This window comes from Mobula birostris, chromosome 9 (genome assembly GCF_030028105.1).
Source record: "Mobula birostris isolate sMobBir1 chromosome 9, sMobBir1.hap1, whole genome shotgun sequence".
NCBI classification, from domain to species: domain Eukaryota; kingdom Metazoa; phylum Chordata; class Chondrichthyes; order Myliobatiformes; family Myliobatidae; genus Mobula; species Mobula birostris.
Genome location: NC_092378.1, coordinates 68,674,295 through 68,697,583, shown reverse-complemented (window position 1 = coordinate 68,697,583; position 23,289 = coordinate 68,674,295). Strand labels below are relative to the sequence as shown.

At 48.6% G+C, this 23,289-nt stretch overlaps 1 protein-coding gene across 4 annotated transcripts in view; it reads right to left on the bottom strand.

The window, feature by feature from the left end:
• Positions 1-23,289, bottom strand: part of nav3 (neuron navigator 3) — a 548,130-nt gene that overhangs the window by 56,673 nt on the left and 468,168 nt on the right. For all 4 annotated transcript variants that reach the window (XM_072268225.1, XM_072268222.1, XM_072268223.1 and 1 more), the window contains one exon: positions 2,349-2,515. In XM_072268225.1, the coding sequence (XP_072124326.1) occupies positions 2,349-2,515 (167 nt within the window). The remainder of the gene's footprint in view (positions 1-2,348; positions 2,516-23,289) is intronic.

Genomic DNA, 23,289 nt, shown 5'->3' with positions numbered 1-23,289 from the left:
CATAGGAGACAGAGGGGTGATAAAATCATGAGGGGCACAGGCAAGGTGAATGCACAGTATTTTCCCCTAGGGTTGGGAATAAAGAACTAGCGGGCATAGATTTAAGGAGAAGGATGAGAAATTTGAGAGGAATGTGAGAGGCAGCTGCCTGAAGAAGTGATTGAGGCAGGTACATTAACAATATTTAAGAGACACTTGGACAGACAGGTGGATGGGAAAGGTCTAGAGGGATATAGGCCAAACAAAGGCAAATGGGACTAGCTTAGTTGAGCATCTTGACTGACATGGACCAGTTGGGCCGAAGGGCCTGATTCTATGCTAACTTATGTTACATGACTCCCCACAGTCGCTGCCAGATTTGTGGAGCATTCTTGGGTTTTATTTCCAATTTCCAGCGTCTGCAGTATTTTGCTTTACTTTCACTGTAATGTTGCCCAGCAGAAGCCCCACTGCCGCCTGTGCTTTCTGCGGGAAACAAAATACAAGGCAGCCACTCCAAACCTCAGCCACACATGCACCACGCTGCACTTTACCGGGACCCATGCTGGTAGATCACTTGACCATTCAACCGCTTCTTTGCCACCCAGAAAGGGACTGGCTCGCTGACACTGGCGCTAGTCTGAAATCTGTACGTTCAGAGAATTGGACGGGGGGAGGGTAGGGGGAACAACACAGACAGTGGCTTGATTATATCAACAAAAGATGGCAGGAAACAAAATGGGGCAAGAATATTGAGAAACAGGTCAAAAACACTGGCTCTTTTCCAATATTAGAGAGAATCAGGTTTATTATATTATGTGAAAACTTGTACTTCCGTGATCTGAGGAGTTTCCAAAGTGTGTTAGAGTCACTGAAGCACAGAGATAATTCATCTAGTTTTCTCATAAAATGTCTCATGTGCAGAAGTTGACAGTGTTCATTTGTGCTCTCAGGTTTTGGATTACGAAACATCTACACATGATCAACAAGAATACAAGCCAAGAGACTGCAGATGCTGAAATCTGGAGCAAAAACAAAAACAAACTGCTGGAAGAACTCTGTTGGTCAAGCCAGATGCAGGGAGGGAAAAGAATAGTTAGAGAAAAAGTTGATAGTCTAGAATCAATAAACTGAGATCCTTCCAGAGAAACTCTTCAGGTCAGGCAGCACTGAAGTTGAGATTTCAGATCCCGATGTAGGGTCCCATCCTGAAACACCGAACATTTCTTTGCCTCCACCAATGCTGCTCAACCCTGAACTCCTCCAGTGGTTTGTTTGTAATGCCGTTAAACCAGGACGTTTAACGTAATCACTCGCCAACAGATGGAGAGCATCCTGACTGGTTGAATCACATCCTGGTGTGAAGGCGCCAATGCACAGGAACGCAAGAGGCTGCAGAGAGTTGTAAACTCAGCCAAAGCCGTCACAGGCTCAACCCTCCCTACTTCTGCAGACATCTTCAAGAGCAAGTGCCTCAAGAAGGTGGCATCCACCAGTAAGCACCCCCAGCATTCAGGACATGCCCTCTTCTCATTACCCCCAACACGTGTGAAGACCCACACTTAGTATTTGAGAGACAATTTATTCCACCCAAAGATTATGGCCAATCTGTGACTTGGGACCAAATTACTTTTCCTACATCCCTTACATTGAGATTCAGATTTCTGAACAGCCCATGAACTCACCATACCTCTTTAGTACTACTTTTTTATTTTTGGTAACTTATAGTATTTGTTAATGCAATTGCTCAGTACTGCTGCCACAAACCAGCACATTTCCTGACATGTATCCGGCATAATAAACCTGATGCTGTTTCTGCCACCAGTCAAGTTCTCACCTGCAGGAGATGCCTTACACCCCTGTCGCCAACGAATCCATCCCACTGGACCCCCAAATGCTCGTTTGTGGACCGTATTGAATCAATAGTAAGTTCGTTGAAAGTGCGTTGGAGCTGCAGTGAATTGACTAGACCTCTTATATGTGAGTGATACTCTCTTTTGAGTGTGCATGTTTTTTGTCTTGGCAGCCTCAGTTGATAGCTCCCACATTATAAGTTGCCCAGTGTGTACCGTTGCTAAAATAACTCAGTAAAAACATCTGTTGCTGTTCTTGCTCCACGCATATGTAACAGTTCATATGTGTGGCCCGTACATAAAGTATACAAGTTGAGTGTTTATAAACAGGGAGGAACTGCACCTGCTTTCTTAGGTCAGGTAACCATAAGTGTGCACCTTACTTCAGGTGTAGTCTCACACCATCTTGCATAATTGTACAAGACTGTCCTTTGTCTCAGATATCTTTGCCCCTGACTACCCACTATCATCAGGATATCTTTAGCAGTGATTAAGCTGTTTAATGTTCTTTCTTACGCAGATGTTGAGTGCGATGGTTTTATGCCTCCAGCCTCTGTTGACTCTTGATGGGGTTTCGGTGATGATGCCAGTGAGGGGTCAGGGATCTCTTCGATGTCTGAGTGGGAGGGATTGGATTTCGAAGATTTCTTTTTACCAAAAGCTTGCTTGAATGAGCTTCTCAGCTGCAAAGGGAAAGAGTCAAATTGAAAGACATCCTTTGCAAATGTGGACAACACTTGCCACTGGTCAGCCGAGCCCTGAGAGAACAATGTGATAATGCAGGCACAGACATTCAGGACAGCTCTGGCATGAAAGATACCCTCCATTAAGGTAGAACTGTCCTGAACGTCTGTGTGTAGGTTGTCATAGCATCTCAGAATGAGACCATAAGGAGCGAGTCTTCAGAGTTACAGAGCCATACGGCACAGAAACAAATCCTACAGCCCAAATTACCTTTGCCGAACAAAGCGTCTTCCTGAGCGACATTTGGCATATATCCCTTCAGATCATTCCATGTACTTATCCAAATGTCTTTTAAATGTTGCAATTGTACCTACCTCTATTGTCGTCATTGTACCTCCCTCTACTGTCGTCATTGTACCTCCCTCTACTGTTGTCATTGTAGCTACCTCTACTGTCGTCATTGTATCCACCTCTACTGTCGTAAATGTATCTACCTCTACTGTCGTCGTTGTACCTCCCTCTAGTGTCGTCATTGTACCCACCTCTACTGTCGTCATTGTACCCACCTCTACTGTCGTAATTGTACCTCCCTCTACTGTCGTCATTGTACCCACCTCTACTGTCGTCATTGTACCGCCCTCTACTGTTGTCATTGTACCGACCTCTACTGTCGTCATTGTACCCACCTCTACTGGCGTCATTGTACCCACCTCTACTGTCGTAATTGTACCTCCCTCTACTGTTGTAACTGTACCTACCTCTACTGTCGTCATTGTACCGACATCTACTGTCGTAATTGTACCCACCTCTACTGTCGTCATTGTACCCACCTCTACTGTCGTCGTTGTACCTCCCTCTACTGTCGTCGTTGTACCCAACTCGACTGTCGTCATTCTACCTCCCTCTACTGTCGTAACTGTACCTCCCTCTACTGTCGTCGTTGTACCTCCCTCTACTGTCGTCGTTGTACCTCCCTCTACTGTCGTCGTTGTACCCACCTCTACTGTCGTCATTGTACCCACCTCTACTGTCGTCATTGTACCCAACTCCACTGTCGTAATTGTACTCACCTCTACTGTCGTCATTGTACCCACCTCTACTGTCGTAATTGTACCTACCTCTACTGTCGTCATTGTTCCCACCTCTACTGTCGTAACTGTACCTCCCTCTAGTGTCGTCATTGTACCCACCTCTACTGTCGTCATTGTACCTCCCTCTACTGTCGTCATTGTACCTCCCTCTACTGTCGTCATTGTACCCACCTCTACTGTCGTCATTGTACCCACCTCCACTGTCGTAACTGTACCTACCTCTACTGTCGTCATTGTACCGAACACTACTGTCGTCATTGTACCTCCCTCTACTGTCGTCATTGTACCCACCTCTACTGTCGTCATTGTACCCACCTCTACTGTCGTCATTGTACCCACCTCCACTGTCGTAACTGTACCTCCCTCTACTGTCGTCATTGTACCCACCTCTACTGTCGTCATTGTACCCACCTCTACTGTCGTCAGTGTAACGACCTCTACTGTCGTAACTGTACCTCCCTCTACTGTCGTCATTGTACCGACCTCTACTGTCGTCATTGTACCCACCTCTACTGTCGTCATTGTACCCACCTCTACTGTCGTCATTGTACCCACCTCTACTGTCGTAGTTGTACCCACCTCTACTGTCGTAATTGTACCCACCTCTACTGTCGTCATTGTACCCACCTCTACTGTCGTAACTGCACCCACCTCTACTGTCGTAACTGTACCTCCCTCTACTGTCGTAACTGCACCCACCTCTACTGTCGTCAGTGTAACGACCTCTACTGTCGTAACTGTACCCAACTCTACTGTCGTAATTGTACCCACCTCTACTGTCGTCATTGTACCGACCTCTACTGTTGTCATTGTACCCACCTCTACTGTCGTCATTGTACCCACCTCTACTGTCGTAACTGCACCCACCTCTACTGTCGTAACTGTACCTCCCTCTACTGTCGTAACTGCACCCACCTCTACTGTCGTAACTGTACCCACCTCTACTGTCGTCAGTGTAACGACCTCTACTGTCGTCATTGTACCTCCCTCTATTGTCGTCATTGTACCCACCTCTACTGTCGTAATTGTACCCACCTCTACTGTCGTCATTGTACCCACCTCTACTGTCGTCATTGTACCCACCTCTACTGTCGTAATTGTACCCACCTCTACTGTCGTCATTGTACCCACCTCCACTGTCGTAACTGTACCGAACTCTACTGTCGTAACTGTACCCACCTCTACTGTCGTCATTGTACCCACCTCTACTGTCGTCATTGTACCTACCTCTCCTGTCGTCATGATACCGACCTCTACTGTCGTCGTTGTACCTCCTTCTGCTGTCGTCGTTGTATAGACCTCTACTGTCGTAATTGTACCCACCTCTACTGTCGCACTTGTACTCACCTCTACTGTCGTCGTTTTACCCACCTCTACTGTCGTAATTGTACCCACCTCTACTGTCGCACTTGTACTCACCTCTACTGTCGTCATTGTACCCACCTCTACTGTCGTCGTTGTACCCACCTCTACTGTCGTCGTTGCACCGCCCTCTACTGTCGTCATTGTACCTCCGTCTACTGTCGTAATTGTACCCACCTCTACTGTCGTAATTGTACCTCCCTCTACTGTCGTCATTGTACCTCCCTCTACTGTCGTCATTGTACCTACCTCTACTGTCGGGATTGTACCTCCCTCTCCTGTCGTCATTGTACCCACCTCTACTGTCGTAATTGTACCTCCCTCTACTGTCGTCATTGTACCTCCCTCTACTGTCGTCGTTGTACCCACCTCTACTGTCGTCATTGTACCCACCTCTACTGTCGTCGTTGCACCCACCTCTACTGTCGGGATTGTACCTCCCTCTACTGTCGTCATTGTACCTCCCTCTACTGTCGTCATTGTACCTCCCTCTACTGTCGTCATTGTACCCACCTCTACTGTCGTCATTGTACCCACCTCTACTGTCGTCATTGTACCTCCCTCTACTGTCGTCATTGTACCGACATCTACTGTCGTCATTGTACCTACCTCTACTGTCGTCATTGTACCCACCTCTACTGTCGTCGTCCTACCTCCCGCTACTGTCGTAACTGTACCTACCTCTACTGTCGACGTTGTACCTCCCTCTATTGTCGTTATTGTACCTCCCTCTTCTGTCGTCATTGTACCGACCTCTACTGTCGTAACTGTACCTACCTCTACTGTCGTCGTTGTACCTCCCTCTATTGTCGTTATTGTACCTCCCTCTTCTGTCGTCATTGTACCGACATCTACTGTCGTAACTGTACCTACCTCTAGTGTCGTCATTGTACCGACCTCTACTGTCGTCATTGTACCGACCTCTACTGTCGTAACTGTACCTCCCTCTAGTGTCGTCATTGTACCCACCTCTACTGTCGTCATTGTACCTCCCTCTACTGTCAGGATTGTACCTCTCTCTACTGTCGTCGTCCTACTTCCCGCTACTGTCGTCGTTGTACCTCCCTCTACTGTCGTCGCTGTACCCACCTCTACTGTCGTCGTTGTACCTTCCTCTACTCTCGTCATTGTACCCACCTCTACTGTCGTCATTGTACCCACCTCTAGTGTCGTCATTGTACCCAACTCTACTGTCGTCATTGTACCCAACTCCACTGTCGTCATTGCACCCACCTCTACTGTCGTCATTGTACCCAACTCTACTGTCGTAACTGTACCTCCCTCTACTGTCGTCATTGTACCTACCTCTATGTCGTCATTGTACCTCCGTCTACTGTCGTCATTGCACCTACCTCTACTGTCGTCATTGTACCCACCTCTACTGTCGTCATTGTACCCACCTCTACTGTCATCATTGTACCTCCCTCTACTGTCGTCATTGTACCCACCTCTACTGTCGTCATTGTACCCACCTCTACTGTCGTAACTGTACCTCCCTCTAGTGTCGTCATTGTACCTACCTCTACTGTCGTCATTGTACCCACCTCTACTGTCGTCATTGTACCCACCTCTACTGTCGTAACTGTACCTACCTCTACTGTCGTCATTGTACCGAACACTACTGTCGTCATTGTACCCACCTCTACTGTCGTCATTGTACCCACCTCCACTGTCGTCATTGCACCTACCTCTACTGTCGTCATTGTACCCACCTCTACTGTCGTCATTGTATCTCCCTCTACTGTCGTAGTTGTACCCACCTCCACTGTCGTCATTGCACCTACCTCTACTGTCGTCATTGCACCTACCTCTACTGTCGTAGTTGTACCCACCTCTACTGTCGTCATTGTACCCACCTCTACTGTCGTCATTGTACCCACCTCTACTGTCGTAACTGTACCGACCTCAACTGTCGTCATTGTACCCACCTCTACTGTCGTCATTGTACCGACATCTACTGTCGTAATTGTACCCACCTCTACTGTCGTCATTGTACCCACCTCTACTGTCGTAACTGCACCCACCTCTACTGTCGTAACTGTACCTCCCTCTACTGTCGTAACTGCACCCACCTCTACTGTCGTCAGTGTAACGACCTCTACTGTCGTAACTGTACCCAACTCTACTGTCGTAATTGTACCCACCTCTACTGTCGTCATAGTACCGACCTCTACTGTTGTCATTGTACCCACCTCTACTGTCGTCATTGTACCCACCTCTACTGTCGTAACTGCACCCACCTCTACTGTCGTAACTGTACCTCCCTCTACTGTCGTAACTGCACCCACCTCTACTGTCGTAACTGTACCCACCTCTACTGTCGTCAGTGTAACGACCTCTACTGTCGTCATTGTACCCACCTCTACTGTCGTCATTGTACCTCCCTCTATTGTCGTCATTGTACCCACCTCTACTGTCGTAATTGTACCCACCTCTACTGTCGTCATTGTACCGACATCTACTGTTGTAACTGTACCTACCTCTACTGTCGTCATTGTACCTCCCTCTACTGTCGTCATTGTACCCACCTCTACTGTCGTCATTGTACCCACCTCTACTGTCGTCATTGTACCCACCTCTACTGTCGTCGTTGTACCGAACTCTACTGTCGTAACTGTACCGAACTCTACTGTCGTCATTGTACCCACCTCTACTGTCATTGTACCCACCTCTAATGTCATCATTGTACCTCCCTCTACTGTCGTCATTGTACCTACCTCTCCTGTCGTCATGATACCGACGTCTACTGTCGTCGTTGTACCTCCTTCTGCTGTCGTCGTTGTATAGACCTCTACTGTCGTCGTTTTACCCACCTCTACTGTCGTAATTGTACCCACCTCTACTGTCGCACTTGTACTCACCTCTACTGTCGTCATTGTACCTCCCTCTACTGTCGTCGTTGTACCCACCTCTACTGTCGTCGTTGCACCGCCCTCTACTGTCGGGATTGTACCTCCCTCTCCTGTCGTCATTGTACCCACCTCTACTGTCGTAATTGTACCTCCCTCTACTGTCGTCATTGTACCCACCTCTACTGTCGTCATTGTACCCACCTCTACTGTCGTCATTGTACCCACCTCTACTGTCGTCATTGTACCTCCCTCTACTGTCGTCGTTGTACCCACCTCTACTGTCGGGATTGTACCTCCCTCTACTGTCGTCATTGTACCCACCTCTACTGTCGTCGTTGTACCCACCTCTACTGTCGTCGTTGCACCGCCCTCTACTGTCGGGATTGTACCTCCCTCTCCTGTCGTCATTGTACCCACCTCTACTGTCGTAACTGTACCTACCTCTACTGTCGTCATTGTACCCACCTCTACTGTCGTAATTGTACTCACCTCTACTGTCGTCATTGTACCTACCTCTTCTGTCGTCATTGTACCGACCTCTACTGTCGTAACTGTACCTCCCTCTACTGTCGTCGTTGTAACTCCCTCTACTGTTGTCATTGTACCTCCCTCTACTGTCGTCATTGTACCGACATCTACTGTCGTCATTGTACCTACCTCTACTGTCGTCATTGTACCCACCTCTACTGTCGTCGTCCTACCTCCCGCTACTGTCGTAACTGTACCTACCTCTACTGTCGACGTTGTACCTCCCTCTATTGTCGTTATTGTACCTCCCTCTTCTGTCGTCATTGTACCGACCTCTACTGTCGTAACTGTACCTACCTCTACTGTCGTCGTTGTACCTCCCTCTATTGTCGTTATTGTACCTCCCTCTTCTGTCGTCATTGTACCGACATCTACTGTCGTAACTGTACCTACCTCTAGTGTCGTCATTGTACCGACCTCTACTGTCGTCATTGTACCGACCTCTACTGTCGTAACTGTACCTCCCTCTAGTGTCGTCATTGTACCCACCTCTACTGTCGTCATTGTACCTCCCTCTACTGTCAGGATTGTACCTCTCTCTACTGTCGTCGTCCTACCTCCCGCTACTGTCGTCGTTGTACCTCCCTCTACTGTCGTCGCTGTACCCACCTCTACTGTCGTCGTTGTACCTTCCTCTACTCTCGTCATTGTACCCACCTCTACTGTCGTCATTGTACCCACCTCTACTGTCGTCATTGTACCCAACTCCACTGTCGTAACTGTACCTACCTCTACTGTCGTCATTGTACCTACCTCTATGTCGTCATTGTACCTCCCTCTACTGTCGTCATTGCACCTACCTCTACTGTCGTCATTGTACCCAACTCTACTGTCATCATTGTACCTCCCTCTACTGTCGTCATTGTACCCACCTCTACTGTCGTCATTGTACCCACCTCTACTGTCGTAACTGTACCTCCCTCTAGTGTCGTCATTGTACCTACCTCTACTGTCGTCATTGTACCCACCTCTACTGTCGTCGTCCTACCTCCCGCTACTGTCGTAACTGTACCTACCTCTACTGTCGACGTTGTACCTCCCTCTATTGTCGTTATTGTACCTCCCTCTTCTGTCGTCATTGTACCGACATCTACTGTCGTAACTGTACCTCCCTCTAGTGTCGTCATTGTACCGACCTCTACTGTCGTCATTGTACCGACCTCTACTGTCGTAACTGTACCTCCCTCTACTGTCGTAACTGTACCTCCCTCTAGTGTCGTCATTGTACCGACCTCTACTGTCGTCATTGTACCGACCTCTACTGTCGTAACTGTACCTCCCTCTAGTGTCGTCATTGTACCCACCTCTACTGTCGTCATTGTACCCACCTCTACTGTCGTCATTGTACCCACCTCTAGTGTCGTCATTGTACCTCCCTCTACTGTCGTCATTGTACCCACCTCTACTGTCGTCATTGTACCCACCTCTACTGTCGTCATTGTACCCACCTCTACTGTCGTAACTGTACCTCCCTCTAGTGTCGTCGTTGTACCGACCTCTAGTGTCGTCATTGTACCGACCTCTAGTGTCGTCATTGTACCCACCTCTACTGTCGTAATTGTACCCACCTCTATGTCGTCATTGTACCCACCTCTACTGTCGTCATTGTACCTACCTCTATGTCGTCATTGTACCTCCCTCTACTGTCGTCATTGTACCCACCCCTACTGTCGTCATTGTACCTCCCTCTACTGTCGTCGTTGTACCTCCCTCTACTGTCGTCGTTGTACCTCCCTCTACTGTCGTCGTTGTACCCACCTCTACTGTTGGGATTGTACCCACCTCTACTGTCGTCATTGTACCCAACTCTACTGTCGTCATTGTACCCACCTCTACTGTCGTAACTGTACCTCCCTCTACTGTCGTAACTGTACCTCCCTCTACTGTTGTCATTGTACCGACATCTACTGTCGTAATTGTACCCACCTCTACTGTCGTAATTGTACCCACCTCTACTGTCGTAATTGTACCTCCCTCTACTGTCGTCATTGTACCCACGTCTACTGGCGTCATTGTACCGCCCTCTATTGTCGTCATTGTACCCACCTCTACTGTCGTCATTGTACCCACCTCTATTGTCATAATTGTACCCACCTCTACTGTCGTAACTGTACCTACCTCTACTGTCGTCATTGTACCCACGTCTACTGGCGTCATTGTACCGCCCTCTACTGTTGTCATTGTACCTACCTCTACTGTCGTCATTGTTCCGACCTCTACTGTCGTCATTGTACCCATCTCTACTGTCGTAACTGTACCTACCTCTACTGTCGTAACTACACCTACCTCTACTGTCGTAACTGTACCTCCCTCTACTGTTGTCATTGTACCTCTCTCTTCTGTCGTCATTGTACCGACCTCTACTGTCGTAACTGTACCTACCTCTACTGTCGTCATTGTACCTCCGTCTACTGTCGTCATTGTACCTACCTCTCCTGTCGTCATTGTACCGACCTCTACTGTCGTAACTGTACCTACCTCTACTGACGTCGTTGTACCTCCCTCTACTGTCGTCGTTGTACCTCCCTCTACTGTCGTCGTTGTACCTACCTCTACTGTTGTAACTGTACCTACCTCTACTGTCGTCGTTGTACCTCCCTCTACTGTCGTCGTTGTACCTACCTCTACTGTCGTCATTGTACCGACCTCTACTGTTGTAACTGTACCTACCTCTACTGTCGTCATTGTACCTCCCTCTATTGTCGTTATTGTACCTCCCTCTTCTGTCGTCATTGTACCGACCTCTACTGTCGTAACTGTACCTACCTCTATGTCGTCATTGTACCGACCTCTACTGTCGTCATTGTACCTACCTCTCCTGTCGTCATTGTACCCACCTCTACTGTTGTAACTGTACCTACCTCTACTGACGTCGTTGTACCTCCCTCTACCGTCGTCGTTGTACCTCCCTCTACTGTCGTCATTGTACCGCCCTCTACTGTCGGGATTGTACCCACCTCTACTGTCGTCATTGTACCCAACTCTACTGTCGTCATTGTACCCACCTCTACTGTCGTAATTATACCCACCTCTACTGTCGTAATTGTACTCACCTCTACTGTTGTCATTGTACCTACCTCTACTGTCGTCATTGTTCCGACCTCTCCTGTCGTCATTGTACCCATCTCTACTGTCGTAACTGTACCTACCTCTACTGTCGTAACTGTACCTCCCTCTACTGTTGTCATTGTACCTCTCTCTTCTGTCGTCATTGTACCGACCTCTACTGTCGTAACTGTACCTACCTCTACTGTCGTCATTGTACCTCCCTCTATTGTCATTATTGTACCTCCCTCTTCTGTCGTCATTGTACCGACCTCTACTGTCGTAACTGTACCTACCTCTACTGTCGTCATTGTACCTCCCTCTATTGTCGTTATTGTACCTCCCTCTTCTGTCGTCATTGTACCTCCCTCTTCTGTCGTCATTGTACCGACCTCTACTGTCGTAACTGTACCTACCTCTATGTCGTCATTGTACCGACCTCTACTGTCGTCATTGTACCTACCTCTCCTGTCGTCATTGTACCGACCTCTACTGTTGTAACTGTACCTACCTCTACTGTCGTCATTGTACCTCCCTCTATTGTCGTTATTGTACCCACCTCTACTGTTGTCATTGTACCGACCTCTACTGTCGTAACTGTACCTACCTCTACTGTCGTCATTGTACCTACCTCTTCTGTCGTCATTGTACCGACCTCTACTGTCGTAACTGTACCTCCCTCTACTGTCGTCGTTGTACCTCCCTCTACTGTTGTCATTGTACCTCCCTCTTCTGTCGTCATTGTACCGACCTCTACTGTCGTCATTGTACCCACCTCTACTGTCGTCATTGTACCTCCCTCTACTGTCGTCATTGTACCTCCGTCTACTGTCGTCATTGTACCTACCTCTCCTGTCGTCATTGTACCGACCTCTACTGTTGTAACTGTACCTACCTCTACTGACGTCGTTGGACCTCCCTCTACTGTCGTCGTTGTACCTCCCTCTACTGTCGTCGTTGTACCTACCTCTACTGTTGTCATTGTACCTACCTCTACTGTCGTAACTGTACCTACCTCTACTGTTGTCATTGTACCGACATCTACTGTCGTAATTGTTCCGACCTCTACTGTCATCATTGTACCCACCTCTACTGTCGTAACTGTACCTACCTCTACTGTCGTCATTGTACCCACCTCTACTGTCGTCATTGTTCCGACCTCTCCTGTCGTCATTGTACCCATCTCTACTGTCGTTATTGTACCTCCCTCTATTGTCGTTATTGTACCTCCCTCTTCTGTCGTCATTGTACCGACCTCTACTGTCGTAACTGTACCTACCTCTATGTCGTCATTGTACCGACCTCTACTGTCGTCATTGTACCTACCTCTCCTGTCGTCATTGTACCGACCTCTACTGTTGTAACTGTACCTACCTCTACTGACGTCGTTGTACCTCCCTCTACTGTCGTCGTTGTACCTCCCTCTACTGTCGTTGTTGTACCTACCTCTACTGTTGGGATTGTACCCACCTCTACTGTCATCATTGTACCCACCTCTACTGTCATAACTGTACCTCCCTCTACTGTTGTAACTGTACCTCCCTCTACTGTCGTCATTGTACCTCCCTCTACTGTCGTCATTGTACCCACCTCTACTGTCGTAATTGTACCCACCTCTACTGTCGTCATTGTACCCACCTCTACTGTCGTAACTGTACCTACCTCTACTGTCGTCATTGTACCTCCCTCTACTGTCGTAATTGTACTCACCTCTACTGTCGTAACTGTACCTACCTCTACTGTCGTAACTGTACCTCCCTCTAGTGTCGTCGTTGTACCTACCTCTACTGTCGTCGTCGTACCTCCCGCTACTGTCGTCGTTGTACCTCCCGCTACTGTCGTCGTTGTACCTCCCTCTACTGTCGTCGTTGTACCCACCTCTACTGTCGTCGTTGTACCTCCCTCTACTGTCGTCGTTGTACCCACCTCTACTGTCGTCGTTGTACCCACCTCTACTGTCGTCATTGTACCCACCTCTACTGTCGTCCTGGTACCCACCTCTACAGTCGTAACTGTACCGACATCTACTGTCGTCATTGTACCCACCTCTACTGTCGTCATTGTACCCACCTCTACTGTCGTCATTGCACCTACCTCTACTGTCGTCATTGTACCTCCCTCTACTGTCGTCATTGTACCCACCTCTACTGTCGTCCTGGTACCCACCTCTACTGTCGTCCTGGTACCCACCTCTACTGTCGTCGTTGTACCCACCTCTACTGTCGTCATTGTACCCACCTCTACTGTCGTCGTTGTACCCACCTCTACTGTCGTCATTGCACCCACCTCTACTGTCGTCATTGTACCCACCTCTAGTGTCGTCATTGTACCCATCTCTACTGTCGTCATTGTACCCACCTCTACTGTCGTAACTGTACCCACCTCTACTGTCGTAACTGTACCTCCCTCTACTGTCGTCATTGTACCCACCTCTACTGTCGTCATTGTACCCACCTCTACTGTCGTCATTGTACCCACCTCTACTGTCGTCATTGTATCTCCCTCTACTGTCATTATTGTACCCATCTCTACTGTCGTCATTGGACCCACCTCTACTGTCGTAACTGTACCTCCCTCTACTGTTGTCATTGTACCCACCTCTACTGTCCTAACTGTACCCACCTCTACTGTCGTCATTGTACCCACCTCTACTGTCGTAATTGTACTCACCTCTACTGTTGTCATTGTACCTACCTCTACTGTCGTCATTGTTCCGACCTCTCCTGTCGTCATTGTACCCATCTCTACTGTCGTAACTGTACCTACCTCTACTGTCGTAACTGTACCTCCCTCTACTGTTGTCATTGTACCTCTCTCTTCTGTCGTCATTGTACCTACCTCTACTGTCGTAACTGTACCTACCTCTACTGTCGTCATTGTACCTCCGTCTACTGTCGTCATTGTACTTACCTCTCCTGTCGTCATTGTACCGACCTCTACTGTCGTAACTGTACCTACCTCTATGTCGTCATTGTACCGACCTCTACTGTCGTCATTGTACCTACCTCTCCTGTCGTCATTGTACCGACCTCTACTGTTGTAACTGTACCTACCTCTACTGACGTCGTTGTACCTCCCTCTACTGTCGTCGTTGTACCTCCCTCTACTGTCGTCGTTGTACCTACCTCTACTGTTGGGATTGTACCCACCTCTACTGTCGTCATTGTACCCAACTCTACTGTCGTCATTGTACCCACCTCTACTGTCGTAACTGTACCTCCCTCTACTGTTGTAACTGTACCTACCTCTACTGTTGTCATTGTACCGACATCTACTGTCGTAATTGTACCTACCTCTACTGTCGTCATTGTACCTACCTCTACTGTCGTAACTGTACCGACCTCAACTGTTGTCATTGTACCTACCTCTACTGTCGTCATTGTACCCACCTCTACTGTCGTAATTGTACTCACCTCTACTGTCGTCATTGTTCCGACCTCTCCTGTCGTCATTGTATCCACCTCTACTGTCGTCATTGTACCCACCTCTACTATCGTCGTTGTACCGACATCTACTGTCGTAACTGTACCTCCCTCTACTGTTGTCATTGTACCGACATCTACTGTCGTAATTGTACCCACCTCTACTGTCGTCATTGTACCCACCTCTACTGTCGTCATTGTACCCACCTCTACTGTCGTAACTGTACCTACCTCTACTGTCGTAACTGTACCTCCCTCTAGTGTCGTCGTTGTACCTACCTCTACTGTCGTCGTCGTACCTCCCGCTACTGTCGTCGTCGTACCTCCCGCTACTGTCGTCGTTGTACCTCCCTCTACTGTCGTCGTTGTACCCACCTCTACTGTCGTCGTTGTACCTTCCTCTACTGTCGTCGTTGTACCCACCTCTACTGTCGTCATTGCACCTACCTCTACTGTCGTCATTGTACCCACCTCTACTGTCGTCATTGCACCTACCCCTACTGTCGTCATTGTACCCACCTCTACTGTCGTCATTGTACCCACCTCTACTGTCGTCATTGCACCCACCTCTACTGTCGTCATTGTACCCACCTCTACTGTCGTAACTGTACCGACCTCAACTGTCGGGATTGTACCGACCTCTACTGTCATTGTACTGACCTCTACTGTCGTAATTGCACCTCCCTCTACTGTCGTCATTGTATCTCCCTCTACTGTCATTATTGTACCCATCTCTACTGTCGTCACTGTACCCACCTCTACTGTCGTCATTGGACCCACCTCTACTGTCGTAACTGTACCCACCTCTACTGTCGTCATTGTACCGACATCTACTGTCGTCATTATACCCACCTCTACTGTCGTCATTGTACCCACCTCTACTGTCGTCATTGTACCCACCTCTACTGTCGTCATTGTACCCACCTCTACTGTCGTCATTGTACCTCCCTCTACTGTCGTCATTGTACCCACCTCTACTGTCGTAGTTGTACCCACCTCTACTGTCGTAGTTGTACCCACCTCTACTGTCGTCATTGTACCTCCCTCCACTGTTGTCATTGTACCCACCTCTACTGTCGTCATTGTACCTACCTCTACTGTCGTCATTGTATCCACCTCTACTGTCGTAATTGTATCCACCTCTACTGTCGTAATTGTACCCACCTCTACTGTCGTCGTTGTACCCACCTCTACTGTCGTAACTGTACCTCCCTCTACTGTCGTCATTGTACCCACCTCTACTGTCGTCGTTGTACCTTCCTCTACTGTCGTCGTTGTACCCACCTCTACTCTCGTCATTGTACCCACCTCTACTGTCGTCATTGTACCCACCTCTACTGTCGTCATTGCACCTACCCCTACTGTCGTCATTGTACCCACCTCTACTCTCGTCATTGTACCGACCTCTACTGTCGTCATTGCACCCACCTCTACTGTCGTCATTGTACCCACCTCTACTGTCGTAACTGTACCCACCTCTACTGTCGTCATTGTACCCACCTCTACTGTCGTCATTGTACCCACCTCTACTGTCGTAACTGTACCGACCTCAACTGTCGGGATTGTACCGACCTCTACTGTCATTGTACTGACCTCTACTGTCGTAATTGCACCTCCCTCTACTGTCGTCATTGTATCTCCCTCTACTTTCATTATTGTACCCATCTCTACTGTTGTCATTGTACCCACCTCTACTGTCGTCATTGGACCCACCTCTACTGTCGTCATTGTACCCACCTCTACTGTCGTAATTGTACTCACCTCTACTGTCGTAACTGTACCCACCTCTACTGTCGTCATTGTACCTACCTCTACTGTCGTAATTGTACCCACCTCTACTGTCGTAATTGTACTCACCTCTACTGTTGTCATTGTACCTACCTCTACTGTCGTCATTGTTCCGACCTCTCCTGTCGTCATTGTACCCATCTCTACTGTCGTAACTGTACCTACCTCTACTGTCGTAACTGTACCTCCCTCTACTGTTGTCATTGTACCTCTCTCTTCTGTCGTCATTGTACCTACCTCTACTGTCGTAACTGTACCTCCCTCTACTGTTGTCATTGTACCTCTCTCTTCTGTCGTCATTGTACCTACCTCTCCTGTCGTCATTGTACCGACCTCTACTGTCGTAACTGTACCTACCTCTACTGTCGTCATTGTACCTCCCTCTATTGTCGTTATTGTACCTCCCTCTTCTGTCGTCATTGTACCGACCTCTACTGTCGTAACTGTACCTACCTCTATGTCGTCATTGTACCGACCTCTACTGTCGTCATTGTACCTACCTCTCCTGTCGTCATTGTACCGACCTCTACTGTTGTAACTGTACCTACCTCTACTGACGTCGTTGTACCTCCCTCTACTGTCGTCGTTGTACCTCCCTCTACTGTCGTCGTTGTACCTACCTCTACTGTTGGGATTGTACCCACCTCTACTGTCGTCATTGTGCCCAACTCTACTGTCGTCATTGTACCCACCTCTACTGTCGTAACTGTACCTCCCTCTACTGTTGTAACTGTACCTACCTCTACTGTTGTCATTGTACCCACCTCTACTGTCGTAATTGTACCTCCCTCTACTGTCGTCATTGTACCCACCTCTATTGTCGTAATTGTACCCACCTCTACTGTCGTAACTGTACCTACCTCTACTGTCGTAACTGTACCTACCTCTACTGTCGTCATTGTACCCACCTCTACTGTCGTAACTGTACCTCCTCTACTGTCGTCATTGTACCCACCTCTACTGTCGTAACTGTACCTCCTCTACTGTTGTCATTGTACCTCCCTCTACTGTCGTCATTGTACCCACCTCTACTGTCGTCATTGTACCCACCTCTACTGTCGTAATTGGACCCACCTCTACTGTCGTAACTGTACCTCCCTCTACTGTTGTCATTGTACCGACATCTACTGTCGTAATTGTACCCACCTCTACTGTCGTCATTGTACCTCCCTCTACTGTTGTCATTGTACCCACCTCTACTGTCGTCATTGTACCCACCTCTACTGTCGTAACTGTACCTACCTCTACTGTCGTAACTGTACCTCCCTCTAGTGTCGTCGTTGTACCTACCTCTACTGTCGTCGTCGTACCTCCCGCTACTGTCGTCGTTGTACCTCCCGCTACTGTCGTCATTGTACCCACCTCTACTGTCGTCGTTGTACCCACCTCTACTGTCGTCATTGTACCCACCTCTACTGTCGTCATTGCACCTACCTCTACTGTCGTCATTGTACCCACCTCTACTGTCGTCATTGTACCTCCCTCTACTGTCGTCATTGTACCCACCTCTACTGTCGTCCTGGTACCCACCTCTACTGTCGTCGTTGTACCTTCCTCTACTCTCGTCATTGTACCCAACTCTACTGTCGTCATTGTACCCACCTCTACTGTCGTCATTGTACCCACCTCTACTGTCGTAACTGTACCTCCCTCTACTGTCGTCATTGTACCCACCTCTACTGTCGTCATTGTACTCACCTCTACTGTTGTAACTGTACCTACCTCTACTGTCGTCATTGTACCTACCTCTACTCTCGTCATTGTACCCAACTCTACTGTCGTCATTGTACCCACCTCTACTGTCGTCATTGTACCCACCTCTACTGTCGTCATTGTACCGACCTCTACTGTCGTAACTGTACCGACCTCTACTGTCGTCATTGTACCCACCTCTACTGTCGTCATGATACCGACCTCTACTGTCGTCGTTGTACCTCCTTCTGCTGTCGTCGTTGTATAGACCTCTACTGTCGTAATTGTACCCACCTCTACTGTCGCACTTGTACTCACCTCTACTGTCGTCATTGTACCTCCCTCTACTGTTGTCGTTGTACCCACCTCTACTGTCGTCGTTGCACCGCCCTCTACTGTCGGGATTGTACCTCCCTCTACTGTCGTCATTGTACCCACCTCTACTGTCGTCATTGTACCCACCTCTACTGTTGTAACTGTACCCACCTCTACTGTCGTAACTGTACCTCCCTCTACTGTCGTCATTGTACCCACCTCTACTGTCGTCGTTGTACCCACCTCTACTGTCGTCGTCGTACCTCCCGCTACTGTCGTCGTTGTACCTCCCGCTACTGTCGTCATTGTACCCACCTCTACTGTCGTCATTGTACCTACCTCTACTGTCGTCATTGTACCTACCTCTACTGTCGTCATTGTACCTACCTCTACTGTCGTCATTGTACCCACCTCTACTGTCGTCATTGTACCCACCTCTACTGTCGTAACTGTACCTCCCTCTACTGTCGTCATTGTACCCACCTCTACTGTCGTCGTTGTACCCACCTCTACTGTCATCATTGTACCTCCCTCTACTGTCGTCATTGTACCCACCTCTACTGTCGTCATTGTACCCACCTCTACTGTCGGAACTGTACCTCCCTCTAGTGTCGTCATTGTACCTACCTCTACTGTCGTCATTGTACCCACCTCTACTGTCGTCGTCCTACCTCCCGCTACTGTCGTAACTGTACCTACCTCTACTGTCGACGTTGTACCTCCCTCTATTGTCGTTATTGTACCTCCCTCTTCTGTCGTCATTGTACCGACATCTACTGTCGTAACTGTACCTCCCTCTAGTGTCGTCATTGTACCGACCTCTACTGTCGTCATTGTACCGACCTCTACTGTCGTAACTGTACCTCCCTCTAGTGTCGTCATTGTACCCACCTCTACTGTCGTCATTGTACCTCCCTCTACTGTCAGGATTGTACCTCTCTCTACTGTCGTCGTCCTACCTCCCGCTACTGTCGTCGTTGTACCTCCCTCTACTGTCGTCGCTGTACCCACCTCTACTGTCGTCGTTGTACCTTCCTCTACTGTCGTCATTGTACCCACCTCTACTCTCGTCATTGTACCCACCTCCACTGTCGTCATTGCACCCCCCTCTACTGTCGTAACTGTACCTCCCTCTACTGTCGTCATTGTACCCACCTCTACTGTCGTCATTGTACCCACCTCTAGTGTCGTCATTGTACCTCACTCTACTGTCGTCATTGTATCCCCCTCTACTGTCGTCATTGTACCCACCTCTACTGTCGTCATAGTACCCACCTCTACTGTCGTCATTGTACCCACCTCTACTGTCGTCATTGTACCCACCTCTACTGTCGTCATTGTACCTACCTCTACTGTCGTCATTGTACCCACCTCTACTGTCGTCATTCTACCTCCCTCTACTGTCGTCGTTGTACCTCCCTCTACTGTCGTCGTTGTACCTCCCTCTACTGTCGTCATTGTACCCACCTCTACTGTCGTAACTGTACCTACCTCTACTGTTGTAACTGTACCCACCTCTACTGTCGTAACTGTACCTCCCTCTACTGTTGTAACTGTACCTACCTCTACTGTCGTAACTGTACCGACCTCTACTGTCGTCATTGTACCGACATCTACTGTCGTCATTGTACCTCCCTCTCCTGTCGTCATTGTACCCACCTCTACTGTCGTAACTGTACCTACCTCTACTGTCGTCATTGTACCCACCTCTACTGTCGTAATTGTACTCACCTCTACTGCTGTCATTGTACCTACCTCTACTGTCGTCATTGTTCCGACCTCTCCTGTCGTCATTGTACCCATCTCTACTGTCGTAACTGTACCTACCTCTACTGTCGTAACTGTACCTACCTCTACTGTCGTAACTGTACCTCCCTCTACTGTTGTCATTGTACCTCTCTCTTCTGTCGTCATTGTACCGACCTCTACTGTCGTAACTGTACCTACCTCTACTGTCGTCATTGTACCTCCGTCTACTGTCGTCATTGTACCTACCTCTCCTGTCGTCATTGTACCGACCTCTACTGTCGTAACTGTACCTACCTCTACTGACGTCGTTGTACCTCCCTCTACTGTCGTCGTTGTACCTCCCTCTACTGTCGTCGTTATACCTACCTCTACTGTTGTAACTGTACCTACCTCTACTGTCGTCGTTGTACCTCCCTCTACTGTCGTCGTTGTACCTCCCTCTACTGTCGTCGTTGTACCTACCTCTACTGTTGGGATTGTACCCACCTCTACTGTCGTCATTGTACCCAACTCTACTGTCGTCATTGTTCCGACCTCTCCTGTCGTCATTGTACCCACCTCTACTGTCGTAACTGTACCTACCTCTACTGTCGTAACTGTACCTCCCTCTACTGTCGACGTTGTACCTACCTCTACTGTCGTCATTGTACCGACCTCTACTGTCGTAACTGTACCTCCCTCTACTGTCGTCATTGTACCTCCCTCTATTGTCGTTATTGTACCTCCCTCTACTGTCGTCGTTGTACCTCCCTCTACTGTCGTCGTTGTACCTACCTCTACTGTTGGGATTGTACCCACCTCTACTGTCGTCATTGTACCCAACTCTACTGTCGTCATTGTTCCGACCTCTCCTGTCGTCATTGTACCCACCTCTACTGTCGTAACTGTACCTACCTCTACTGTCGTAACTGTACCTCCCTCTACTGTCGACGTTGTACCTACCTCTTCTGTCGTCATTGTACCGACCTCTACTGTCGTAACTGTACCTACGTCTATGTCGTCATTGTACCGACCTCTCCTGTCGTCATTGTACCCACCTCTACTGTTGTAACTGTACCTACCTCTACTGACGTCGTTGTACCTCCCTCTACCGTCGTCGTTGTACCTACCTCTCCTGTCGTCATTGTACCCACCTCTACTGTCGTAACTGTACCTCCCTCTACTGTCGTCGTTGTACCTACCTCTACTGTCGTCATTGTACCCAACTCTACTGTCATCATTGTACCCACCTCTACTGTCGTAACTGTACCTACCTCTACTGTCGTCATTGTACCCACCTCTACTGTCGTAATTGTACTCACCTCTACTGTCGTCATTGTACCTACCTCTTCTGTCGTCATTGTACCGACCTCTACTGTCGTAACTGTACCTCCCTCTACTGTCGTCGTTGTAACTCCCTCTACTGTTGTCATTGTACCTCCCTCTTCTGTCGTCATTGTACCGACCTCTACTGTCGTAACTGTACCTACCTCTACTGTCGTCATTGTACCTCCGTCTACTGTCGTCATTGTACCTACCTCTCCTGTCGTCATTGTACCGACCTCTACTGTTGTAACTGTACCTACCTCTACTGACGTCGTTGTACCTCCCTCTACTGTCGTCGTTGTACCTCCCTCTACTGTCGTCGTTGTACCTCCCTCTACTGTCGTAACTGTACCTACCTCTACTGTTGTCATTGTACCGACATCTACTGTCGTAATTGTACCTCCCTCTACTGTCGTCATTGTACCCACCTCTATTGTCATAATTGTACCCACCTCTACTGTCATCATTGTACCCACCTCTACTGTCGTAACTGTACCTACCTCTACTGTCGTAACTGTACCTACCTCTACTGTCGTCATTGTACCTACCTCTACTGTCGTAACTGTACCTCCCTCTACTGTCGTAACTGTACCTACCTCTACTGTCGTAACTGTACCTACCTCTACTGTCGTCATTGTACCCACCTCTACTGTCGTAATTGTACTCACCTCTACTGTTGTCATTGTACCTACCTCTACTGTCGTCATTGTTCCGACCTCTCCTGTCGTCATTGTACCCATCTCTACTGTCGTAACTGTACCTACCTCTACTGTCGTAACTGTACCTCCCTCTACTGTTGTCATTGTACCTCTCTCTTCTGTCGTCATTGTACCGATCTCTACTGTCGTAACTGTACCTACCTCTACTGTCGTCATTGTACCTCCCTCTATTGTCGTTATTGTACCTCCCTCTTCTGTCGTCATTGTACCTCCCTCTTCTGTCGTCATTGTACCGACCTCTACTGTCGTAACTGTACCTACCTCTACTGTCGTCATTGTACCTCCCTCTATTGTCGTTATTGTACCCACCTCTACTGTTGTCATTGTACCGACCTCTACTGTCGTAACTGTACCTACCTCTACTGTCGTCATTGTACCTACCTCTTCTGTCGTCATTGTACCGACCTCTACTGTCGTAACTGTACCTCCCTCTACTGTCGTCGTTGTACCTCCCTCTACTGTTGTCATTGTACCTCCCTCTTCTGTCGTCATTGTACCGACCTCTACTGTCGTAACTGTACCTACCTCTACTGTCGTCATTGTACCTCCGTCTACTGTCGTCATTGTACCTACCTCTCCTGTCGTCATTGTACCGACCTCTACTGTTGTAACTGTACCTACCTCTACTGACGTCGTTGTACCTCCCTCTACTGTCGTCGTTGTACCTCCCTCTACTGTCGTCGTTGTACCTCCCTCTACTGTCGTAACTGTACCTACCTCTACTGTTGTCATTGTACCGACATCTACTGTCGTAATTGTACCTCCCTCTACTGTCGTCATTGTACCCACCTCTATTGTCATAATTGTACCCACCTCTACTGTCGTCATTGTACTCACCTCTACTGTTGTCATTGTACCTACCTCTACTGTCGTCATTGTTCCGACCTCTCCTGTCGTCATTGTAC